At 49.8% G+C, this 22,703-nt stretch overlaps 1 protein-coding gene across 3 annotated transcripts in view; it reads right to left on the bottom strand.

Moving 5' to 3' along the window:
• Positions 1-930: 930 nt before the first annotated feature.
• The window catches only part of CBL (Cbl proto-oncogene), a 40,025-nt gene continuing 18,252 nt past the window's right edge, over positions 931-22,703 (bottom strand). The window contains exons 3-17 of one of the 3 annotated variants that reach the window (XR_010826135.1): positions 18,999-19,145; positions 17,517-17,673; positions 15,859-15,980; positions 15,057-15,194; positions 14,160-14,247; positions 13,642-13,773; positions 13,024-13,227; positions 11,416-11,547; positions 10,549-10,926; positions 9,468-9,562; positions 8,811-8,966; positions 8,224-8,327; positions 7,541-7,723; positions 2,080-5,366; positions 931-1,476 (exon numbers count right to left, since the gene is read on the bottom strand). Coding sequence is in view for 1 of the 3 variants with exons in the window: in XM_066981055.1 (XP_066837156.1) it covers positions 5,086-5,366; positions 7,541-7,723; positions 8,224-8,327; positions 8,811-8,966; positions 9,468-9,562; positions 10,549-10,926; positions 11,416-11,547; positions 13,024-13,227; positions 13,642-13,773; positions 14,160-14,247; positions 15,057-15,194; positions 15,859-15,980; positions 17,517-17,673; positions 18,999-19,145 (2,317 nt within the window). In the remaining 2 variants the exon portion in view is untranslated. Of the gene's footprint in view, positions 5,367-7,540; positions 7,724-8,223; positions 8,328-8,810; positions 8,967-9,467; positions 9,563-10,548; positions 10,927-11,415; positions 11,548-13,023; positions 13,228-13,641; positions 13,774-14,159; positions 14,248-15,056; positions 15,195-15,858; positions 15,981-17,516; positions 17,674-18,998; positions 19,146-22,703 lie in introns of all 3 variants that reach the window. The other 2 variants (XR_010826134.1, XM_066981055.1) reach the window with 2 other exon arrangements.

Here is a 22,703-nt window from a genome sequence, read left to right as displayed (position 1 = left end):
CCCAATTAACCTCACTTGACCTCTCGCACCACCTTGGTTTGAGTCCTCTTGGCCTCGCTCAACCCCACGGGCCCCCCCCGTAGCCCACCACATGCCCACGGGCCCTGTACGTGCCCCATTACTGCAGCGTCCGCCTCCCCCTCCCAGGCAGCCCCTGCCGGACCCCACAGCCTCTGCCAGCCCCAGGGCCCGCGGTCAGGGCCAGTGGGAGCCCCCCCCCCCCCAAGGCTCACAGCGCCAGCAGGGGTCATCGGGCCCCAACAGGGTCTGACAGGGTCGTGCAGCCGCTAACGGAGTACCGGGGGTGTGTTTCGTTATGGATGTGTCAGTAACCTTGAATGCGTTATATCTCCAATATCTATAAGGGCATGTATTGTTAATTCTATAACGTGATGGATTATACTTTATGAATTATATTCTATATACGTCCATAAATGACAGGCAGTAATTGTTAGCCTTTTGGAGCTGAGTTTCTGCGGGGCAGACGGAGGCTAACGGCCCCTCGCAGAGCAGGATTTGGGTTTCAGGAGCCACTCGGCACCGTACGGGCCCTGCGGAACCCAGCAGCAGACGCCTCGGGCCCCTGTCAGGCTCTGTTAAGGTTTGGTAACAACCCTCTTCACACGAACCTCGGCCTTTAATTATTTCTTTTGGATTACGTCAGCCCTCGGTTGGCTCCAGCAGAGCATGTTGCACTGTAGCAGTAGACTTCTGAGTATCAACGTCATGTAAACCTTTCCTGCTCTCATTTTGTGAGCATCCCTGACGTTAATTAGGATTAGGTAATGGTGCGGAAGCAGGTCCTAGGTCAGTGACGTGTGTAAGGGACGCGGGGGGATGGACCGAACGTCCCAACTTGGGCACTCTGAGCGAGGTGACGAGCGCGACGCTGCTCCTCCAGGGCTCACAGAACCACCACAACCCAGCCGCTCTGCTACGACAAAGGAAATTTTATTTAAAAATAAAACTTTGTTTTGTTTTCTTTGTACTGACACAGGTGAATGAAATCCCAAAGAAGCTCTTAGTGGGCAGCATACAAGGATGGAAACAATTAATAAATAACATTAGTATAACCTCTAAACATTAACAATGCATTTGCAAACAAAATGAGGACTTTAAACCAAGTGAATCTTAAAGCTCAGCTACTCTCTGTAAGAATATTTACCTTCTGTTTTTCCTTATTCTTTACAGATCTGAAAGGATTAAATACTGCTATTATACTTTATATTAATGACACTATTATATTTTTTTTAAAATATTTTGTGAAAATCTCAACATTTTTAACACTGACATTATACAAATCGGTGTTTGTCACTCAAGAGACGGAACGACTGCTCCTCCCCCACCAGAAATTCCAAAAAAAAAAAAAAGATTTCCAGCAGGAACTTTAAAAACACGCGTCCTTATTCCCCAACTCATTTTTTAACGTGGCGCCTTCGGGAAGGCGCCCTGGGAGTTGCATTTTTTCTTGCTCAACTGAAAAAAAAAATAATAAAATAATAATAATAATAATAATAAAAAAAACATTTACAGTAATGGCCCTGCCTCAAGGTTTGGCTACAGTAACGAACTCCGGAGGCGACATGCTGCGCCCCGAGGCAAGGCTCAGCCAGGGGCATGCAGGAAAGCGGGTTACGGGGAAAGCAAATCCGCTGCTCGCTGCCCAGCCACCCAGCCTCCCCCTCGGGATACGTCTCGCTGCGGATCCCGCTCGGCCGCGGCGGCTCCGGGAGCCCCGAGACACCGAAACCTCGAGCGAGGCGGCCGCCGGGCGCAGGGGCGCAGAGCGGTGCCCGCGTTTTGTGCCCCAGCTCCTCCCGGACCAAGGGGTTTGCTGCTTGCTTTGCATCCTGGCTTGGCAGGTGAGGGGGTGGAAAACCAGCTTTTTTTTTTTAAAGAGCAGAACTCGTATTTTGTTACGAGCCAAACCAATCCCGTCCCACGGCTCTCCTGTCCTCCGCACCAGCCCCGGCAACTCACTGCCGGCAGCAGGCCGAGAAGGAAAGCTCCGCAGCCGCAATGCTGCAAAACCCAGCAGGAGTGACAGCCGCCCGTCTCTCCCGCCCCTTCCTTTCGCACCTTTCGGAGGCACGCTTGCAGCTGCCTGCTCGGGCTCTTCCCTTTCGCAGGGGGTGCCCAGGCGCAGCCCGGCGGCGCGGCGTTCCCCTCGGAAAGGCACGAGACATTTGGCTTCGGCTTTTTGAAAGTAGCACGATCAGGTTAGCTTCTTCAGAATAAAGAGCAAGGAGGTGAGGGGGGGGGGGGGGGGGAAGAGAAAATCACATCAGGCTCACCTTTCTGAAAGAAAAACAGGAAGAAAAATACGCTGCACAGTGCCTGGGCAGAGCCGGAAAACACGGGCAGACCCCGCTGCACGCCAGCGGTGCAAGCAAAACGCTCCCAGGCCTAAGAAAAGCCAAGGCTTAAGCTTCTTAAATTAGTTTGAGGACCAAACGGTGCACAGACAGGACACATGCAGGGAAGTTAGCGACACACACCACGAAGGTTGCTCTCCCTAATTGCCAAGACCTGGACAAACACCCGCGGGGACGCCCCAGAGAGGCGGACGAACCCCGAGGGCGGCCCCGCGACAGCTCTGCGAGGCCCGGCTGAACCGGACACCCCGGGGCTCGCATGGGACAGGGCGCCGCTGCTGCGGGCGCAGGCGCTGTGCAGGCCACGAGCTGGGGCTTGCTAGCTGGCCGGACTTGGCTCTTCTGCACGACCCAGCCTCACGCCACACTTGAACTCGCTCGGGCTGAGCTTACGCGGCAAAGGCGGCGCCAAAGCGGCTCCGAAAGCAACGCGGAGCTTGGGGAGAACGCGGAGGAGAGGGGAAGGAACAGCAGGGCTCCCTCCCAAAACGACAAAGCCGGGAGCTAACTCGGATACGCTCGGGGCGGCCGGACAGCCTGCAATGCGCAGAGCTGCCCAGAGCTGCCCTGAGCTGCCCCCGTCCCCGCACAGCACCCCCGGTGCTGGACACACCAGGGGCCGAGGCTGCCAGAGCACTTGGACAGCAAGAGCAGGGCTGGTGCGTGATTACTGCCGGCTGTCGGGGGCAGGAGAAAGGAAAACCCTTCCTCCCCGAGCGCAGGATGCGGGGACATCACCTCGTCTGCAGCTCAGCACCTCCAAAAGGCCGGATCCTGCTTCCGGCAGCTCTGCACCGCTGCCGAGCCCCGTGTTGATGGGCAGAAACCTCACCAGTGCGCTGCAGTTGCACGTTTCAGCCCTGGCCCTAAAATAGCAACAGTAAGAGCTGCACTTAAGGGATCTCCTTACAGTTTCAGAGACCGTTTTATTACAGAAAGGAGGGGAGCGAGGAGCCAGCTCGTGCTTTTAAACTGCCCGGACCCCCCCCGCATCCATTTACAAAGCTGCAGGTTTAGAGAGAGACCCACGCTGCGCATCAAACAAACGTTTTAGGCTTAATTTCCTTGCTAATATTCTAAGTCCCCCCCCGCCAACCGCGAGCTGTTTCCCCGAAATCTGGGCCCAGCTCCTGGATTCTTTAAAAGGGCTAAACTGCATCCAGCTGCCCCGAGCACGCCGGCAGCGCTTCAAGCTGCAACCCTTCGCCTAGTGACTGCTGCTGCCCTGGGAGTGATGCAAATAATGCAGGACACGCTTTGAAAGGCTGGCAGCCTCACAGCGTACCCAGAGGGCCGTCCGTCTGTCAGGCTGGGATCTGCGTGTCCCTGCTCGATCGAAAGCCCCTCCAAAGGCACCACGCTGCTCACACACAAGCATATTACGAACAGAGTTAAGTAGCTGAGTATGCTGGTCAGGTTTTGTCCGAGGAACAGCTGAGTCCTGACTCTCAAAGCCCAGTGTGATTGCTTTACGGCTACAGAAGCGTCCCAGATCCGCTCTAACACAAGCTCTGGCGACTCCTCGGAGAAATGGAAACGGAAAGAAGAGCCCCCCCCGTGTTGTTGCGACAGCCATGCAGAGAACCGCTGCGTTTATTTTGCTGCAAAGCAGGCACGATACCGACGACAACATCAGCTGCACGCACCAGCTCCACGGGACAGCCTGGCACAAAAGACAACTGGCTCCCACGAAAGCTCTCTGGAGGAGACGACGGAATGTGCGTGAAGGCCACTAGGCTGCGACAGCCACCATGCAGTTAAGATAAATAAAACACCGCGCTTACCAGGTGCAACATTCCTAGAGAAAGAGAGCATGGGAGTGGCCGGCGGCGGCTGCTCGAGCCCGGCAGGGCTGCACTCGAGCCTGAGCACCGCAGCACAAAACGCTCGAGGCTAAAAAAAAAAAAAAAGAGAAGCAGCAGCCAGTTCTTCGCTCTCCCTCGAATTCTTCCCGCCCTCTCCCACCCCTCAAAGACACGCAGGACTCGCAGCACATCCAGCGCCCTGGAATCCGACGCTGCCAGGGAGAGGACACGCGCGACAGAAATCCAACTCCCAGCGCTGCCGCGAGCAAAGCGCCCTGCAGAAGCCGGGCACGCTAGCTCCAGGCGAAAAGGGATGACATAAATCGTGAGCAACAAACGCTATTATTACAGGTAAGAGGGCAACGCCACAGCTAACGGGAAGCAATCAGAAGATTTCTTCCAAGGTCTCCTGTTTATTCCCAGCGGAACGCGACCGCTCGGCTGCTCCGAAAAGCCTGAGCCAGACAGCCAGCAGCCAGCAGGTCCAAACCTAGTACCATGAACCACAGGACACACCACACTGACCCGGAGACTCGGTTTCTCAGAGCATTCACTTCGAATTCACAGCACAAAACACTCCCCCCGGCCTCCAGGGCATCGGTTCTGGGATCCCTCGTTGCAACACCTCTCTCTACCAGCACCCCGGAAACAAATCCGTTCTCTCAGCCAAGAGGTCGGGGGGAAAGGACTCCAAGACACACACTGTATAAAACACCGCTCCGCTGCGTTTCATCCCACTGCTTTGAAATCTGGAACCACAAAAACCTGATAACTGATTCGGGAAGAGGCAGGGCTGACCTCCGCACGCAGTCTCTAAAGGAACCCCCTTCCCCTTCGGTGCGCAGCCGGGCTGCGGCCGCCCGGGCAGCTGGTCCGCAGAAGTTGCAGGCGTCGGAGGTGATGTGCTATGTGGCCACGTGCGCCGGGGAGGAGACGGAAACAAACTCCCGGAGAATATTCTTGGCCATTTCAATATTGTTATGTGCAATGAGCAGCGCTTTCTGAATGTCCTGATATGAGTAGCCTTGGTTCATGAGGTTCTCGATCTCGCTGGAGAGCTGCAGCGACGCGCTGGTCCCGCTGCCGGCCCCACCTGGCTGGCAGCTCCCGGCTTTTCGCTCTGAATTTATTCTCCGCGGCAGAGGCTTGGGCGGCCTTTCTGGAACTTGAGAGCCATCCGAAAAACCTGGAAGGAGAAATAAACGCGTCGCTTCAAGGAAGGGCAGGGACTCTTTTTTTTTCGGAAGACAGCAGGACTGACATCAGACTGATAAATGGCACTCAGACACGCGCCGCTATCTCGACTCAGCCCCATCCTCCCGCACCACGGCACCGATCAGCACACGCACAAAATGGAGTTTATTAGTTACAGCTCCCCCGCCACAAGCTCTCCAAAAACCGAGTTCTGTCTCAGAAGGGAACGCTCCTCTTCCTCTGCCAGCCCCTCGGCCAGGGCCACCCACACGAGCTCCTGCTGAAGCCCACCCTAGCCTCCTGGGGAACAAAAAGAGCAGCCAACAAACCAAGCGGGACACCAAACATCGCAGGGATTTAACTAGTGCCTGGCAGAGAAAATGCATTATTTACTGTGTTAATCCGACGTCTGATAATTTTGAGTCCTGACCTCCCGTACCACTGCAGAAAACATTTTTTCCTACTTTGCACATGACAAGAAACCCTTCTGCGTGAGTATTTGACATCACCTTAAAGCAAGCTGTGTTTGTCTGCTGGAAAAACCTCTTCGAGGTACTCAGGATAGATTTTCTAACAGCTGAACTGGTGTACAACACGCAAATCCTTAAGCCTGGGAATGTCCAAACAATCCCCCTTTAAGACTGGCACCGCAGCCCCGTTCAGAACAGCAGCAGTCATCGTGGGGCCTTCCTGAAAAACCTCACCAAGAGCGCTAAGCTGGAGAAGGCTCCTCAGAAAACAAATTCATTGAGGCTTCCTCACCAGCCACAAGGCAGCTCATCTCCCCGACCGTCCCAGAACAAGCTCCTGACACATAAAAAGCTTTTTGTACGTTTGAGAAAAAGGACTACCCACTCCTCTCCCCCAAAGTGTCTTTCGAAATAGCTGTTTCAGCCTGAACCGGCTCAAATTTCAGAGACCACGGGTCAATTTGAAAGGGCAACTACCAGCTCAGCTTTTTTGGTAAATGATTAAGAAGCTAAATTGTAGGGCACCATGCGTGAGAACATAAATCTGCCAAAAGGCATCCCTCACTAGCCAGGCTTCGGCAGTGGCCAATACCCAAAGTTTCAGAAAACTGCAGAAGCTTCCCAGGGCAGTAACAATCAGCATTTCCTCAGCATTTTTCGTTAGCAGATCTCCAGACCCTACAAAGCAGGACAAAAGCACTATAATTTCAGGGTTGTATAAACAAAGAAGGGTCAATGATTAAGCTCCGTAGTTCATCTGGGAGCAGGATGTGAGCTCCCTCTGCCCTCCTTATCCCATATTCTACAGACACACTCACAGAGTGAGGCAGGGAGGAGTGGCAAAAGCTAACAAATCTCTTTGAACTGATAAATTCTTCTCTGAGCTGAAGAAGAGGAAACTTTGGAAACGGGAATCGGTGAAGCAGGTGAGCAGAAGACTCCGTGGGACGAGCAGGCCTGGGTACAGGAGGCTCTGCCTCCTGCCAGCCTCCAGAAGGAACGAGAAACTCGCTCCTCTCACTTGGCAAACGGCCGGACGTTGAGACGTGCTGAATCCTAAAGCCCCCCAACAGGAAGTTTCAGAGCTTCCTCTGGTGCCCCTGAGCGGTTGTAGGGAAGAAGTCAAGCGTTATTTGGAAAGGCTTTCGGAGAGACGAGGCTTTGGTTGTCCCCTGGAGAGTGTGTCTCGCAGCCAGAAGGACAAGATGTCCCCTGCTCCCCGGGGACAAAAAGCTGACCTTGCCGAGCCGCCGTGTCCTTGCTCAAGGAAGCCCAAAGCACCAAACGGGACACTTGTGCCATCTGCTGGCAACAACCGCACCCGAGACAGAAAGCGCATGGCCAGCCATCCCGCCTTCAGCTTGAGCAGCGATGAGCGGTAATATCGCCAAGCTCTGTTCCATGCCCTGGCACAAACTCCGGGCTATGCCCTGTATGACACGATGGCCTAGGGAACATCCTTAAAGCTGAGAAAAGGTTTGGCTAACTGTGATTTAAGTGTGATTTACTAGCTCAGTGATTTAAGTCAGTAAGGAAATGTAGTACAAGTCGCAAACCAAACTGAGCAAATGAGGACCAGTGTAATTCCGCCTTGCAAATCTGATTTTACAGCCTCCCCACAAAACCCTGAGTCAGGGACACCAGTTTCAAGCCATCAGTGCGTGCTATAGCATCCGGAGTACAGCTGTTCTCTAACCTGTTACAGGGTCGTTCTCCAAAGACATTCGGCTGAAGGCAGGCGTGGCGTTGGAGATATCAGACAGTGTGCGACGAGCAGTAGCAACTGGTAGTGGTGGTTTGGGGATATCGTAGCCATCTTCTTCATTTTCTGATTCTTCGGGGCCGTTGCTGGCAGTGGCTGCAGCCAGATCCCCTTCATCTAGAAGAAGAGACACAGTCCGAGCTCTGGGAGTGAACAGAGTCCCGGCTCTCCAGGCAGACTCTGCTCCTCTGCAGTCCATAAAAGCACTGACAGGACACAGAGCAAAGGCCCTGCTGCCAAAACCCCAGGTTCAATGGAAGCTCTTTCCAGAAGGCAGCGCTAGATAAAAATTTCTTACCATAGATGTGGGCTGACAGCTGCTGCAGCTGCTTACAGCAGCAAAGCCCAGAAAACAAAATCTTCAAAACAGCCATTTTTTAAACAACTGTTGAGTATTTTTACAGTGCATTCCAGCCCGGCTGCTCACCAACATCCCCACATGCAGCCTGCAGTACACAGACACAAATGCTTCCACATACACCCTAGCTATTTCGACAACAAAAGCAACATTTAATTTAGCCTAAAATGCTATTCCAACTGGCACTGGGACCAATGCATTGCGTCCCAGGTTTATTTGTTGATGTTTTTGTGTCTTTTTTATCAGCACACCCACTCACCAGAAGCGCTGACAGTCTCAAAAGCAGAGGACACTGCTTGGGAGTGAATGTTGTACATCGCTTCGTACATGCAGCCATCCGTCTGCTGGTCACACTCCAGGACTCTGCGGGAGAGAACACACATCTCCCTTCACACAGGTGACAGTGGTCAACCATCTCCCAGCTTCTGTCACTGACATTATCCACAGACACCTGCTTCAAAATGAAACCACCGCTGTTCTGAGAAAGAGCATTTGTTTCTCTAAGCGCTCTAGTGATGTCTGTTGCAAGACAGCAGATCGGCATAGAAGAGTTTAACTGATACCACCAGAAAAAAACCTTTTCACAGAATTTTGCGCTTCAGGGGCTTCTGCCGTTATCAGCAGAAAGAGGTGGAAGCGGTTATCTAGCCCTTTTAATACTGCGTAAGGATTCTGCAAAAGAGCAGTAGCCACATCTCATTTGCAGTTCGCTACGTTAGTCTAGATCTGGTGAGCATCACTGGGGGAATTCAGCCAACAGAGCAAGCAAAATCTCCACCCTGGTAAACAAATATGCTTCCCCAGAGCTGCGAGGAGGAAGAACAGTACATGCAAACAGCGTCTCACCGCAAACTCTGAGTCATTTCCACAGGCATTTTGATCTCTGGTTTTTGTACAGCAGGACCTGGAGGCACCACTGGCAGAGAGGAAGGTGACATGTATTCAGTGTCTTCGTCGCTTTCAGACTGTTCCCCAGGAGGCAGTTTTGGTACAGGCAGTGGTCTGGAGGCAGGAGAAACAAGATATGAACACCAGAAAAGCATTTACTCTAAATCTAATTAATATCAAAGTGGCCTTTCAAACCCACAGCCGAGGTAACAGCGCTAAATTGATACTGCCTAGAGAAATAACCTGGCTTCAGTACTTGCAGCAGCCCAGCTGCAAGGTCAAGCTGGCATAAGGTCACTATGAAGAGGCAGTTAACAGTATCATACGCATCACCTGCTTCACAATGTACCTTTAGAAAGACCAACTCAGAATTAAAGTTATAGAAGAGCTAAAGGTAACTATAGCCTGATTCCTATCGCCACAGCCAAAGGTAACTGTCACCACCATCCACAAATCTTCGGGATGCTGATTTCATCTACTTTCATCTAGACTGCGTGCTTTGAATAAATAATCCATCCGAGACTGAAACTAAGGCTTGACAGAGTTACACCAAATTCTGTCCCCGGCACCAGCATGCACAGAGACCTACAATGACCCGCCTAGGGAACAACATACCTGGCAGCTAAGGAGTAGATAGCGTTGGCAGAGGAGGAGGGTTTAATTTTGGGGTGTTCACACTCTGAGGTTGCTGGTGGACCACTGTTCAAGCTCTGAAAGAAAGAAGTCCACAAGAGGAATTAGAGGCACCAGGTCTGCCCGTGTAGTTACAAAACTGTTTGCTGGTCATCCAGCTGGGGATGGATGTCAGCCAGTCAGCCAGTTCTTGGGGACGAAGCATCTTCATTTATTCAAAAGCATTTACTGACACCTTAGAAATCCAGAAGTTCTGATGCTTTTCCCTCACTGACAGCACAGGCACAGTTTTTCTCCTGTTGCTTATTGCCTGTTTACACAAGAACTACAGGAACTCTTATCTTTGAGACTCTAATGACTTTGCTAAACTCAGCTGAAATTGGCCAAGAGGCCAAAATGTTAATAGGGAAAAGAGGAAAAGGATGCAGACAAGCGTATATACAGAGACTGAATGACAACTGTGCAACTGTCAATTCCTTAGACGATCTGGCTAAAAATGTACTTGCTTTCAATTTTTCAAGAAAGCTGGAGGTTTTAAAAGGAAAAGATAGGCAAAAGGGATCAAGGAAAGCAAAACTGCCTGTGATTTCTCTTAGAGAACAATATGTTGGGCTACTAAGTTACACATCATGATATTATTAATAATAACAGACCCAAATCTAACTCAGATTTTACCACGTTAAAGTAATCATTGTTTCTGTGTGCACGTTTCACAGGACTGAATCCTGAGAGGAGGAAATTATACTTTTTCAGCACACCGGCTCCTAATGCAAAACATTCTTGGTTTTTCAAAATTCAAAGGTGAATTATGATCATGAAATTGTGGCTCCTGACTGCTCAAAGGTAACTGGCAGATAAACCGAGATTTCAGCCTTGCTCCCAAGAGGCAGGAAAGTACAGCCCTATGAAGTCCTCCCATTATTCTCCCTTGCCTGGCATTCACCAGTTCCTCTCCATCTCTCCCTTGGCACAGGAATGCCCTATTCAGATGCAAATGACAACAGGGCGCCTTGGAAGACCTAATTCCTTAAAACCAACCTTCACCCCCATCAGGTCTACTCACCACTTGGTTGTCCAGGCTGAGCGTGCTCCCAAGCCGATGGCTCTCAGCCCTGGAATCCATCTGAGAGGGCAAGGAGAAGGGAAGCGAGTGCCTGTTCGACAGCTCCCTCCCTGTCCAGTGGTCACCGGGGCTGAGAGCTGCGGAGGGGGCTTTCGGAATCGGCCGGGAGGGCCACGGATCTCCCTGGCGGGTGGAGGGCACGGGGGGCGGCTTGTCTCTGGAAGGACAGTCCCCCGGCGTGCAGGGCAGGGGCCGTCTCTGAGGCCGACCCTCGGTCCCGATGGAGTGGGGTCTGTCCGGAGGCGGCGGCGGCGGCAGGTCGCGGAGCGTGGGTGGGATCGGCAGAGGCTTGTCCTTGTGAAGGGTGCCAGGAGCAGCCTGGGAAGCAGAAGAACGCAAAAACATGGCTTAACAAAGGGAGTCCAGCCACAGAACACAGAAAGGTGGGAGGTGGGTGGCAGAAGGGTGAGGTCTGTTTTTGTTTCATCTGTTTTTTACGAGAAATTATCTCAACGGATGTGGAGTGATGCCAAGCTAGCTCTCCAGGGACACCTTCCCTACAAGCTTGTGGAGAGAACACAGTAATTACATGCAGCTACAGCTAGGCACTAAACACCCCAGATTATCTTTCTTGAATTAAAAAAAAAAAAGAACAACTCAGGGCATCATTGGATTGGATTCCAAATAAAGGATACTAAGTGTTTCAAAAAACTTCAACTGTGCATTATTTACACAAGTCAATAAGTCATAGGAATGGCTATTTTGCCATCAGGGATGTCACAGAGAACATAAAGGATTTACCAAAGCACTCTCCTTTCTAACTGCCCCACCAAAATCCCACCCGAAAGGGCAAGGCGTGTGTTTTACCTTTGAAGAGGTCCCAGGGCTGGAAGCCCCAGGAGGGTTGGACACTCGCTGCTGCAGAAGATCCAGTCGTGGCGGCACGGGAGGGAGGGTGGCCTGTGGAGCTACCGAGAAAGGAGAAGGAGGACGTTCAACCTGAAAAAGAAAAGACCAGGAAAATCAACAAATGACAAAATCCAGCAGAGCTCCTCTTCCTTGGAGAGGCTTTCAGGTTCAGTGACTTGTGCTGGCTCCAGTATCACTGCTGGTAACAAATGACTGTATTAATGCCAACCACACAGCAGTAATTTAAGGTAATTTCACAGCACAACTGCATTTGTCTTGCAGCAAGCCTTGAGCATCACTAACTGGCTTAACTGTGGCACAAAACCACAATTGCACACTTAGGGGCACAATAAAGGACAAGCCGTTTTGCTGGAGTAACAAACCCGCCTTGAGCAGCAGCAAGCTGCCTTTCTTTTCGACACGAGAGGGCGTGATCTGCTGCAAATCCTACTCATCACTGCAGGCACCGCTGTGCAAAGTACCTTGACTGGTGTCATGGCTGTTGCAGCAATCATTAGCGTGCAGCAAAACCTCCATTTTTGTCCCTCTTTTTCTACCTGACAGAACTGTGCCTCTTCTCTTTCTTATAAAGCTTATTTCACGAGAAAGGTTAGCACTACGTAACTTTGAAAACCTTTACACACGTCTGAACTCACTGATTGCCAGCAAATACGGCATGCTAGCCCACTGCAAACCACAACAGGATGTCACAGCAAGGAAACTGTGCTTTGCTTCCCCAAGTTATGTATACAAAAACAATCCCCAGGACTACAGTTTACAGTATTTCACAGGGTGGAAGCTAAAGAGAAATGTGACCATAGGTTAACCAGCGCAGAGCATTCCTTGTGACCAGACAAAGCAGCCTATTTTAGTGGATTCAACTATTAAAAATTAGTCAAATTCAAAACCACTTTCCCATGCTGTAAAACAATGCTAACTGTAGATGCGCAAGAGAAGCAATGAGCATTTAGAAAAAAATGTGCAGGGATGCACAAAGAATGCCTGTCACTAATGGCAGAGTTATCAGACCTCTGTTTATCAGACACCATATAAAAAGATGACAGACAAACTGACTTGCTCAGCAAAATACCCTGCCCTCTACCCAGTTACTCATCAGGACCTTGGGAAGACCGTACCTGGTTGGCTGCATTCACCGCTGGGGAAAATGGATGAGCTTTTGCCAATACGAGTGAAGTATGGCTAATAAGTGAAAAGCAGCATTGCTAAGCATGCAGAGAAGTGTTCCAGACCCAGACCTTACATTTCAATAGATCAAGGCAGCCTTTTCACCCTTCTAAAGGCCGACAAACACCCAGTCTCTCAAGGCAACGTACAAACGATCAAAGCGTGCTCGCTGCTGCTTAACAGAACAGCGTGAACTGCACTGACAGCACTGAACCTGAATCCCTATTTACTTCACCCTCTCCATATTGATCAAAATCCCCCGTTATAAGGTCTGCCAACCCTCGCGTGCACAAAGCACTAAGACCACATCCCCTGTGAGGGAGAACACGCGGTCTTTGTACACGCTGCCGCATCTCCTAGCACACAATCAGGCGCCCTTACTTTGGTACCAGCGAGTTCTTTCATCATGAAGAGGGAATCATCGGCTCTGTCGTCGTCGTCATCATCATAGTTGGGTGAGGGAGTTCCTTCTGCCCCTTGCCGTGATAATCCTCCTCCTCCTCTGGGGTCAAACGGGTCTACTACAATCGGTTCCGTGCCTTTGATTTCACAGCGGCAAAAAGGGCAGCCCTGGCCTTCTGATTCCTTCAGGGAAGAGGAGAGATCTGTTACAACCACCTCTGAGATGCAGAGATTAAATACACGGGTAATATACAGAGAGGTTTAGGCCTGCTTATAGGCAGGTACCTTTCAAATGAGGGGAAGAGAAAGACAAACTGTGCTATAAATACGGAAGATTTTCTGTCTGGAGCAGAGGAACAGCTTTTTAGCAAGTCCTTGCACTTCTTGCCTGTTCCTCTACTGAGATCAGGCATTTAACCACCTTCTCCCTGGGCAGGAGAAACCAGCATTTGTATTTCTGAACTACAGGCTTATGTCCTCGGTTACACTCCCTCACCTCCATACCTGAAGGAAACTAAACAGTTTTGGGAAGAGGATATACTGCTTCTGTAAAGAAGCAACTAGCCTCACTCAGATAAACAAGAGCCAACGCCTCACCTGCCACGCAGTGAGACAGGACGTGCACATCAGGTGGCCGCACGGTTCAATCTTCACATCCTTGTCGTTTTCAGCACATATTTTACACAGCTGGAACGTGGAGCCCATCTCACAATACAATTCATATTGTTCCTTGGAGAAAGACAGACAGACATTGTTGATACTGTAAAACAATACGCAAGATTTATCACAGCAACAGGAAATCCAACGCAAGACATGCAGGACAAAATAAATTCCAAACACTAGAACACAGTACAAAAGAGAACAGAAATCTGCAAAAACTTCATGATTTTAAGTGCTAGATACATCCACCAAGCTCTGAAAAATAAGTGGGCTTCAAGTTATCCCAGATTTTTATTTAGGTTTCCCAAGAACAGCCTGGGAACGCAGGGTTCAAGGGCACAGCCATGGTGGAGAGCACAGGAGAATGAATATTTTGCAGACCATTGTACAACAGCGCTAAAAACAAGCCTCGAAGCCAATGAGCGTGACAGGATAGGACAGAAGACTTTGCTCACCTGCGTAACTTTAATGTGGTCCTGAGGTGTGGGCTCACACAAGCCAGTCAAGTCAGGATTCTGATTCCGGCCATCGGGAAATAAATAACTGTAAGCAGTCGGGGGAAAAAAAGATCTCTCTCTATATATGTACACATATACACACACAAATAAATGTGCATATAAGGTTTCTTTTGGGGGTGGGGGAGAAAGGAAATAAAGAATGAGGGTGAGAACCAAGAGGAGGGAATTCAAGGTACTCTGAGTTCCAAGTAAGTTTTGGAAGAATATTCCTATCAGGCAAAAAACAAACACGCCATTCTTTAAAATAAAAAGAAGCTCGTTTTCCTTCCTGGGACTAATTATTGTTTTAAACACGAGGTTATCGTCCTAGTTTACTATTCTAAAATCATCCTGCAGTGAAATTGCCATGTCCAGAGTAAGAAAACTGAGCCTGTAATAGTAGTTGTGCTAGCACAGGTTAAGGATCCGACTGCAGAAGAATGTATGACAAGGGAAACGCAAGCATACACTCATCGTCTGCTGCTGCAAAGCACAATGCAGATCTCCAGTGCAAATGATAGCTGAGTACTCTCGAGTGCCAGAACAGTTAAGCATATGAATTATTCCACTGACATCAATGGGACTATTCACTTGCTTCAAGTGTTTTGCTGAATCAAGGTCTAAATAAAAAGGAAGAGCCGAGAGATGTCCAAAAGGGGGCTCGGTGATGTCAACAGCGATTGCTTGACCTCTGCAACACGCTGCCTCTCCTGAGGAGGAGACAACGTGTGATGAGCCCAGCGGGTGTATTTTACCATTCAAGTGACTTTCAGGCCTTACCACAAGATTAAGATGGATAATTCACAGGAAAAAACGGCGAAAGGACAAAAACCTTGTTATTGATAAGCTACTTACAAGCCTTCCCTGAAGCCATCAATCAGTGCTTGAAAAAGGGGTTTGTTGTGGGGGATTGTCTGAAGGATGTTCCCATCTGCAGTGACGTAGCCAATGGCCCACTGACCGAGTCGTGTGCAGCTCAGCCGGAAAATGTAACTGAAAACACAGAGGAGAAGAAATTTCGGTTCAGACTGGAACGGGCAGAAAAGACTAAATGTCAAGCAGGCAGCCTTTGTCTGGATATCTTAGGACATCAAATAAAAACTAGTAGGAAGAGCTGGATGATTTATACCAGCTTTTCTCACTTTACCCCCAGGCAGATCAAAGGAGAACTTTGCAATCTGATACAAAGTGAGAAAAGCTTCCAAGCACCGGGCTCCATGTGAAATGAAACCCAGGGTCCACAGCAAGAGAACTCAGCATCCTCATAATCATTTGTTTCAAATTATCTTAAGGAAAATAACAAAAATAGACCACACAAGGATTTAATTTTTAAAAGCAGGACAGAACTAGAGGTGCACTCTGGTGCTCCCCTTGTTCAGGGTCCTGGCCAGCCCCCAGGTTAGGCTCGATCTGGCAGAGTCTGCCTCTGCCTCCTGCTCAAGCCCGAGGCGGCAGCTGGGACGTTTGTGCGGTGGGCTGGAGGTAAGTTGTGATGTGGAGAAGAATGTCTGAGCGCAGGACAAGCTAGAGTTTTTCTCAGTTTAAAATTTCTGAGGAAGGAGGACAAAGACAAACCCAAACCCAGTCTCCTCCGTCAGTGAGTAATCCCCGATGTTATCGAGAGCCATCAAAAGGGCCACTGCTGCCAAGCACCAACCTGCCAGGTTTGTGAATGAATTTCTGAAGCCGGGCTTTCACCTCATCATAGGTTAGGAATGCCATATAACCAGGGTGAGTCACCGCGAGGCTATTCCAGTTCCTGAGCAAAGAGGACCATGGCTATAGAAAGAACAAAGAAGTATATTAATAACACCACACGCTTCTAAGAGGCATCAACACACACAATGTTCCTTAAGAAAAGGGGTCGGTTTTTTAGTTAAAGCGTCACGTTCCTTATCCCACCCTAAATCCTGTAGAGGAACTAGAACCTGTATTTTCCTGCAGCGGCCTTAACATTTGAAATTCTCTCGTCAGTGATAAAAATATCACCGAGGACAGAAGTTAATCAAAATCCCTTTAAAAAACGCCAAGGGAGAGGTCACTGAGGTCACAAAAGGACGGCTCAAGAAAAGCTACCAATATGTGCTGCTTCTGCAGAGAAAATTACTCACTGCTGAGACGGTGATGGAGACAGGAATTGTCTAAGATTATGCACAGGACCAGAAACCATGACTAGTCGGCTGCCTAACAAAAACTTCCTACGTGGCCTCAGGAAAGTGATCTCCCCTCTCTGTCTCAGTCTCACCGTGTGTAAGATGCTTGTGACTATTCCTGAGCCACCTAACCTCACTTGGGTGTGGCAAGGATTGCTGCTTAGGCTGAGGTTTGAATAAATAAACCAGCATATACAAGTTAAATATTCCCAAAAACGATGCCTGAAAAGTCGTAACAACAGTTTGAAAGCTTTCAGTTCTGAGAAGTGCTTGGGTGTCTAAATTTCATTCAATTTTTCCAAGTTTCTCAACTTGCCTAAGGTACTAGCTCTCCCCAGGAAGTCTGTATCTCTCGGAAATCACAGCGGCTCTTAACTCGCTCTTTGTGTACTATAGCTGGAAAAAGTGCTGAATGAGATCAGATGCATTGCAACACCAAACATGGGAATTTTTCATCTAGCCATATCTTAATTACAACCCACCCTATCACAAGGGAAAAGGCAAGTCAGAGTCAAAGAAGTAAGTGTTCGTTCTTGTAAATACCCAGTTGCACCATCAAAAGCTGCGTTTTAGAGCTCAGAACTATTAAAGACCGTGGGTTACAATTTTACCTACTATTAATATCCCCGCAGTAACACAAACATTTCTTGCACACGGAACACAGAATGCGTCTGCGACATCCTGGCTGTGTCAGTTCAAAAGCTAGGAAGCACAAATTTCCATGCTCCTCGTGCTCCATCCTGAACATCCCCCCACGGAAAATAAATCTAACACGAAAGAATTGGACGCAAGGAAAGGCAGACTGATAAACTCAGCTTCGCATTTCCTGGCTTACAGAAGTTGTGTCAGGACTTCAGTCTAAAAGTGACCTTTGAAAAGGAAAAACTGATTCATGGGAGGATGCTGGATGTGCCTTACATGCAGTTGCAATTTATATTTAGACAACGTTTTCTTCTTCAACCAGAAGTATCAAACGCCCTTACGGCAAAATAGGGTTCTAACTATTACCAAAACTGGCCAGAGGATGAGGGGCAAGAAGACCAAGTCCTGTACAACATAAATAATGTCATTTTAATGTGAAAAATACGGTTCAGCCTGGGAAAAGAGTCTGACCTGAGGCACTAAGATCCATTCCAAGTGATTCGCATTCCTCAGTTCTTACCTGAAACAGTCGCGTGAAGATATCGAATTCAAACACTGAAATGTAGTCATTGCACGTCAAGTCAATCGTGGACTTCAGGGCCATGGCTTCCAGTCCCGAGCTGATCGGGTGCACCTCATGCAGGGCTTGACGGAAGCTCTTCCACGGAACGATAGTCCTGGGGAAAACCGAGCCACCTGTAAACGCGGTGTGTCTGAAGAGCACCGTCACGTACCCACCTTGTGCGTTTTATTTGTGAGTATACACCTCATGATAACAGAGGAGAGGAAAATCAGAATTAGCCGCAAGAGGTTTACTCACGTTACGTGAGCAAAACGCTTCTTGGCACTGAAGGAAATTAACAGCCCAGCACACTTTAGCCAATTTTCTCTGCATACACACAATTCTGGGAGCTGACGTCCATCTCTGCTTTCTCCTTCCCCTTTTTCTGCAGTGCTATCACGTCAGTGTTTACATAAACCACGGGCTGTATACGGCACTATCACTTGATAAGAGTTTCATAACGTTCCATTAAGTAGAGAAGGAGTTAGCAGTAAGTAGAGCCCTAGACAGTTAGAACATAAAATAAAAAAGCTGCAAGCAATTCTCTAAACAGGGATTAACTGCAGAAGTAAGATAACCAGAAACCGAAACAGAGGCTCCTGTTTAAAGGAGTAATTTCCTTCTTTTAAAACATCAAGTGGAGTAGAAACCTGTTATGAACACACCTAGCTACAGATAACTATAGTACCCGTGAGTAAATATATCACTGCTTTTTGTTCTGACAGCTCCTAATTAAACTCTGCATGTGAAATGCCTTCGCTAGAAAGCAGTGCCCAATTCCATTAACTTTCATCCCCCAACACTGCTGGGGACACCTCTGAAGTTCATTTAGTCAGTGTTTTATTAGATACAAAAAATTGAAAGTGACATTTCAACAGTTTGCACCTACATATACGTTGCACTCAGCCTTCTCCTTCATTCTATCTTACCAAAGCCGTTATGCAAACTGACAAAAGTTCAGAGAAACCAGAAGAAAGGCGACTAAGTGATCGGGAAGACTAATTGGATGGAAGATGAAAGAATTTAATCGAACGGCTTAGCTAAAGGACAGCTAATACTGAGGGCATGGTAACCTTCGGAAGAAGAAAGCAGATTATTTTGCAGAGCTCGTGGAGCTCACTTAGAAGTTAAGGAATTAAATTAAGGAGAGGAACATTTAGGCTTAATAATCCAGGGAACCTTGTGGCAGTGCCACAGTCTCCTAGGGAAAGTGGAGAAGGACTGATCGCTTCGCACATTTAAAACAAGACAGGACAAAGAACTGGAAAACAGAAAGTAGGAACAATCCTGTACCCCACCGGAGAGAGTGGACCAAATGACCTAATGGGTCTCTCCCAGCATTAATTTCTCTGATTAACCTCAATAACGATTCTTCTGAGTCACAAAACAGCACTTCTAGTGGTGTTACATCCGTAACGTCGAGCACAGCTAGAGACTTACTTCTCCCCAAAAGCTTTTCTCCAAAACTCTGCAGCGTCTGCCTTGGTGATCCGGAACGTGTCTCCTTGGAAGAGGCCGCTCGGGAAAATACCTTTGAGCTCTGCCAGCATGTGGCTGAATATCAGGGATAACTTGGTCAGGTTACGCCTGCAAAGGATCACAGAAAGAAAAGTTTCTTTTAGAAAAGACGTGCTTTTGCACCGTGAACAAGCCGGGCAGAAGCAGCCCAGCCTAAAAACCCCCTCCTATCCACTTTTCAAGTGGCCACCCAGCATCCAGGACACATCCAGCACAGGGAGCTTATCAGCAAGGTCGGCGTTTGTTAGGGCATTTTCCACTACGACTGCCTTGCAGAACCTCTTTGAGGCAGCCAGGTTATTTCCAAGGCAAATTCCCCCCGTCAAAAGGAAACAAACTCAGAGAAAACATTGAGAAACATCACTCAGACCCTGCCCGTTAAGGAAGAGCAGAATCAGAGCCTAACGCTCATCAAGGCACCTTTGATCTCAGGTCTGAACGTTCGTTCTGAGAGCACACACGACTAATATATTTGACGTCAGGTCTGAAAATTCGTTGTGAGAGCACACACAACTAATACAATCACACCTGGAACCACACAAGCTGAGCATCCTCCCAAGCCCCCCCGTGTCCCAGCAGTACCTTTGCTCAGAGAAAGTCTCCCAGTCACAGAGGGCCCAGCTCCCAAGGGAAGGTCAAAACCCCTGCGGTTTCCTTCCAGAACACCCGCGGTTTCCTTCTAAATGGGTAATGACCCTCCCACAAAAGCTTGAGGGTCAGGGTGCTGAACCGAATGGCGCTGGCAGGTCCCTCTGCCCGATGAGATCCATGTACCAGGAGGGCTCTGCCCCATCGGGACAGGTCCTTCCCTACACCGCAGAAGGAACCGGTACCTCGGGGAAAGCAGAGCTGCTTCTCCAGTACATCCAAAGCCCCGATCTGGCCAGAGGACTCTCAAGACACCGAGCAACGCGACAGGTTACGTTTGCAGGCTGCAAAACACTGAGCTGCTGAGAGAGGGGTCGGAAGCCCACCCCGTGACAGAGCAGTTTCCCAACACCTCGCTTCCCAAGCCCTCCACCTCCCCGAGGACAGGGAAGGCTGGCAGCAAACGCAGCTCCCCCAGCCCCGCTCCTTCACCAGTTTCTAGCACCCTGCTTGGTCGGTCCCAGCTTGCTTCATCTTGGGCATGTTTCAATCCCCCTCGTGCCACACGCGCCATTCCTAGCTGAAATGCCTATCCGGGAACCTGCTCCCAGCCTTTCTGCAGCTATTTCCTGGGCTCAGGCCCCCTAGCTCCCCGCCACGCTTCCACGGAGCCTAAACCCACCTGGAGGTGACTTTGCTCACTGTGATATGTGACCATCCACCGCCAGCCCTTTCCGCACGCTGTAACCCAGCCTGGGTAACTAGAACAGACTTTTCGTACCCTATAAAAGGCACACGGGACTCAAAGGTATAAATCACCTCCGGCAGTAGCTTCCCTCTCTCACCCTCGCTTATTCAAGAGCGTGTTGTTTTGTGGCTCAGCACCGAGAGCTGCTCAGTGCTCGCAGGAGGTGCCAGCCACGCGGCGAGGGATCCTGGTTTGTGTTATCTCCCACGTGTCCAACACCAACAGATGCTGAAAACGAACCCAAGTGAAACCACCCGGACGCCCTTCTGGAGGCTGCTCCATTCGGCAGCTCTCCTGTGGACACACGACGTGTTGTACGTGTTGTAAAGCAGCCACAAGATTTGGTCCTTTGGCTCAAACACCGCCAAAAAGCTTTCTTTGTTGTTCACCGGTCTGCGTGAGTTAAGAGGAGAGGGGCTGTTAGGAAGCCCTGGTGCACCACAGCTCCAGTCCTACCGCTTCGTCAGCCTGACCTACGGATTGCCAGCGTAATTCCTCACCTGCTGCTTCAGGGAAGTTTATTTAAATACAAATCAAAACACCAGACAGGGACCTGCGTGGAGGAAACGCTACGCAAGTCAAGGAACTGCAATGAGGACAGCGAGATGCCAGCTCCCCGCGTGAACACAACCGTACCCGAGTGGCGGCACGGACCCGAGCCGTTCCCTTACCAGGGAACCCGGCCCCGCATTACCCCACACTGCTGCAAGGCCGAGCAACTCAAAGTTTCCTATTCCTCTTCCCAGTAGCAGCAAGCAGCTCTGCATTCACCACGAAGGCTCAGCTGAGGAGGCACAGCCCCAGCTCATCCCTCGGACTTGATGATTTAGTGGTAAGCTCGCAGCCCAGCCGCCCCAGTTGGAAGCCCGCATGTTGTTGTCCCAGTCATTGGGTTCCCCTTCTTGTCCCCACAACGCATTTGGCTGACAAACACCAGAAAAATTGCAAATCGGAGGTCCCAGCTGCACAGCTCGCTCCCCCAGCCCTCTTCTGAAAGTTCTCACTTCAATAAAATGACAGAGGAGAGGACAGTGGGTGGCCACGCGAGGAGGAAAAGCAAACAGCAGGCTGGTTGGAGTCATTTAATGCGTTCGCAGCTCAGGCAGCGAGAGAGAGATGGGAGTTGGATGTACTCAGTTTATAAACATGGAGCTAACATCGCAAATGACTTTTCCGCACTAACACTGAAGCACTTCGCAAGAATTAAACTCTGAACAACCTCCTTGAAGGGCTAGCGGGCAACGTCTGTGTGCAGCCTCAGCAAGGAAAGGGGCAGTAACGCAGCGCTGGGGGATGCCCAGCGGCTTCCACAGCACCAGCCCGCCTGGCATCCTTTCAGTTAGGCAGGCCAGCACTGATGCAGCACTCCCAGAGGTGAAAAGCGGCTTATTTCCTCGAAACGAGTGCGTGCAATAGCCGGCAGAAGGAAGGAGAGCCAGAGCAGGTAGTGACCCCCCTGCTGCTGCCCAGCACAGCGCGAGGCCCCGGGTGGGATGGGGACACGCACTGAGGAGCGCTGAGCTAAGGGAACACAGCAACCGTGAGCTCTGCAGAAGCCAAAAGGAGATTCCCGGGTTCAGCTGCTCATCAATTCTGCCTCGGAGCCCTCTTCCTGCCTGCACCGTGGCTCAGGAAGCACCTGCAGGGAGCCGAGCACAGCCCCACGCACGGTGAGAGAAGCGCCGACTTCCGCAGCCTCACCGGGGATAAAACAAACGCCTCGACGCGCGCACGCCACGGGACGACGGGGTGCTGCCAAAAAGGCTCCCAGTGCCCAACCCGTTTCGGTTCTTCGCTTGAAAAGTCGCCGTCACTTTGTGCAAATACTGAGCTGCATCTACGTAAATAAAAACAGCAGGAAAGCAGGGGGTGTCCACGCAGAAGAGCACGTTGCACAACGCCGTGCGATAGGAGCTGGCTTCCTCATAAAGCATCCAGTTGCCAAGCCTGGGCTAAAAGAATATTTTAACAAGTGCGCTCCTTTATTTTAATGAGCCAAGTTACACATTTGTTAACGAACACAGACCAAATAAATGCTTCCAGTTACAGTGACATTTACAGCCTGCAGTTACAGACACCATTTTTTATTGGCACATCAGTTCGGTTATTATGATGCTATTTTATGTTCAGTAACATCAACCGTCCTCATGCCCATTGCTTCAGCCATACAGAAGCAAGCGTTTTCCAGAAAAAATGGTAATATTTCCAAAGAATGGCTAAATGACCAGAGATTCCCAAATGTTTTGAGCCACCAGCAGCCTTCCCTGTTTCTTACAGACTGCAGTTTGCCC

This window comes from Anser cygnoides, chromosome 21 (assembly GCF_040182565.1).
Source record: "Anser cygnoides isolate HZ-2024a breed goose chromosome 21, Taihu_goose_T2T_genome, whole genome shotgun sequence".
NCBI classification, from domain to species: Eukaryota; Metazoa; Chordata; class Aves; order Anseriformes; family Anatidae; genus Anser; species Anser cygnoides.
Note: the sequence above shows the minus strand (reverse complement) of the source record. Positions and strands in the feature narration are given on the sequence as shown.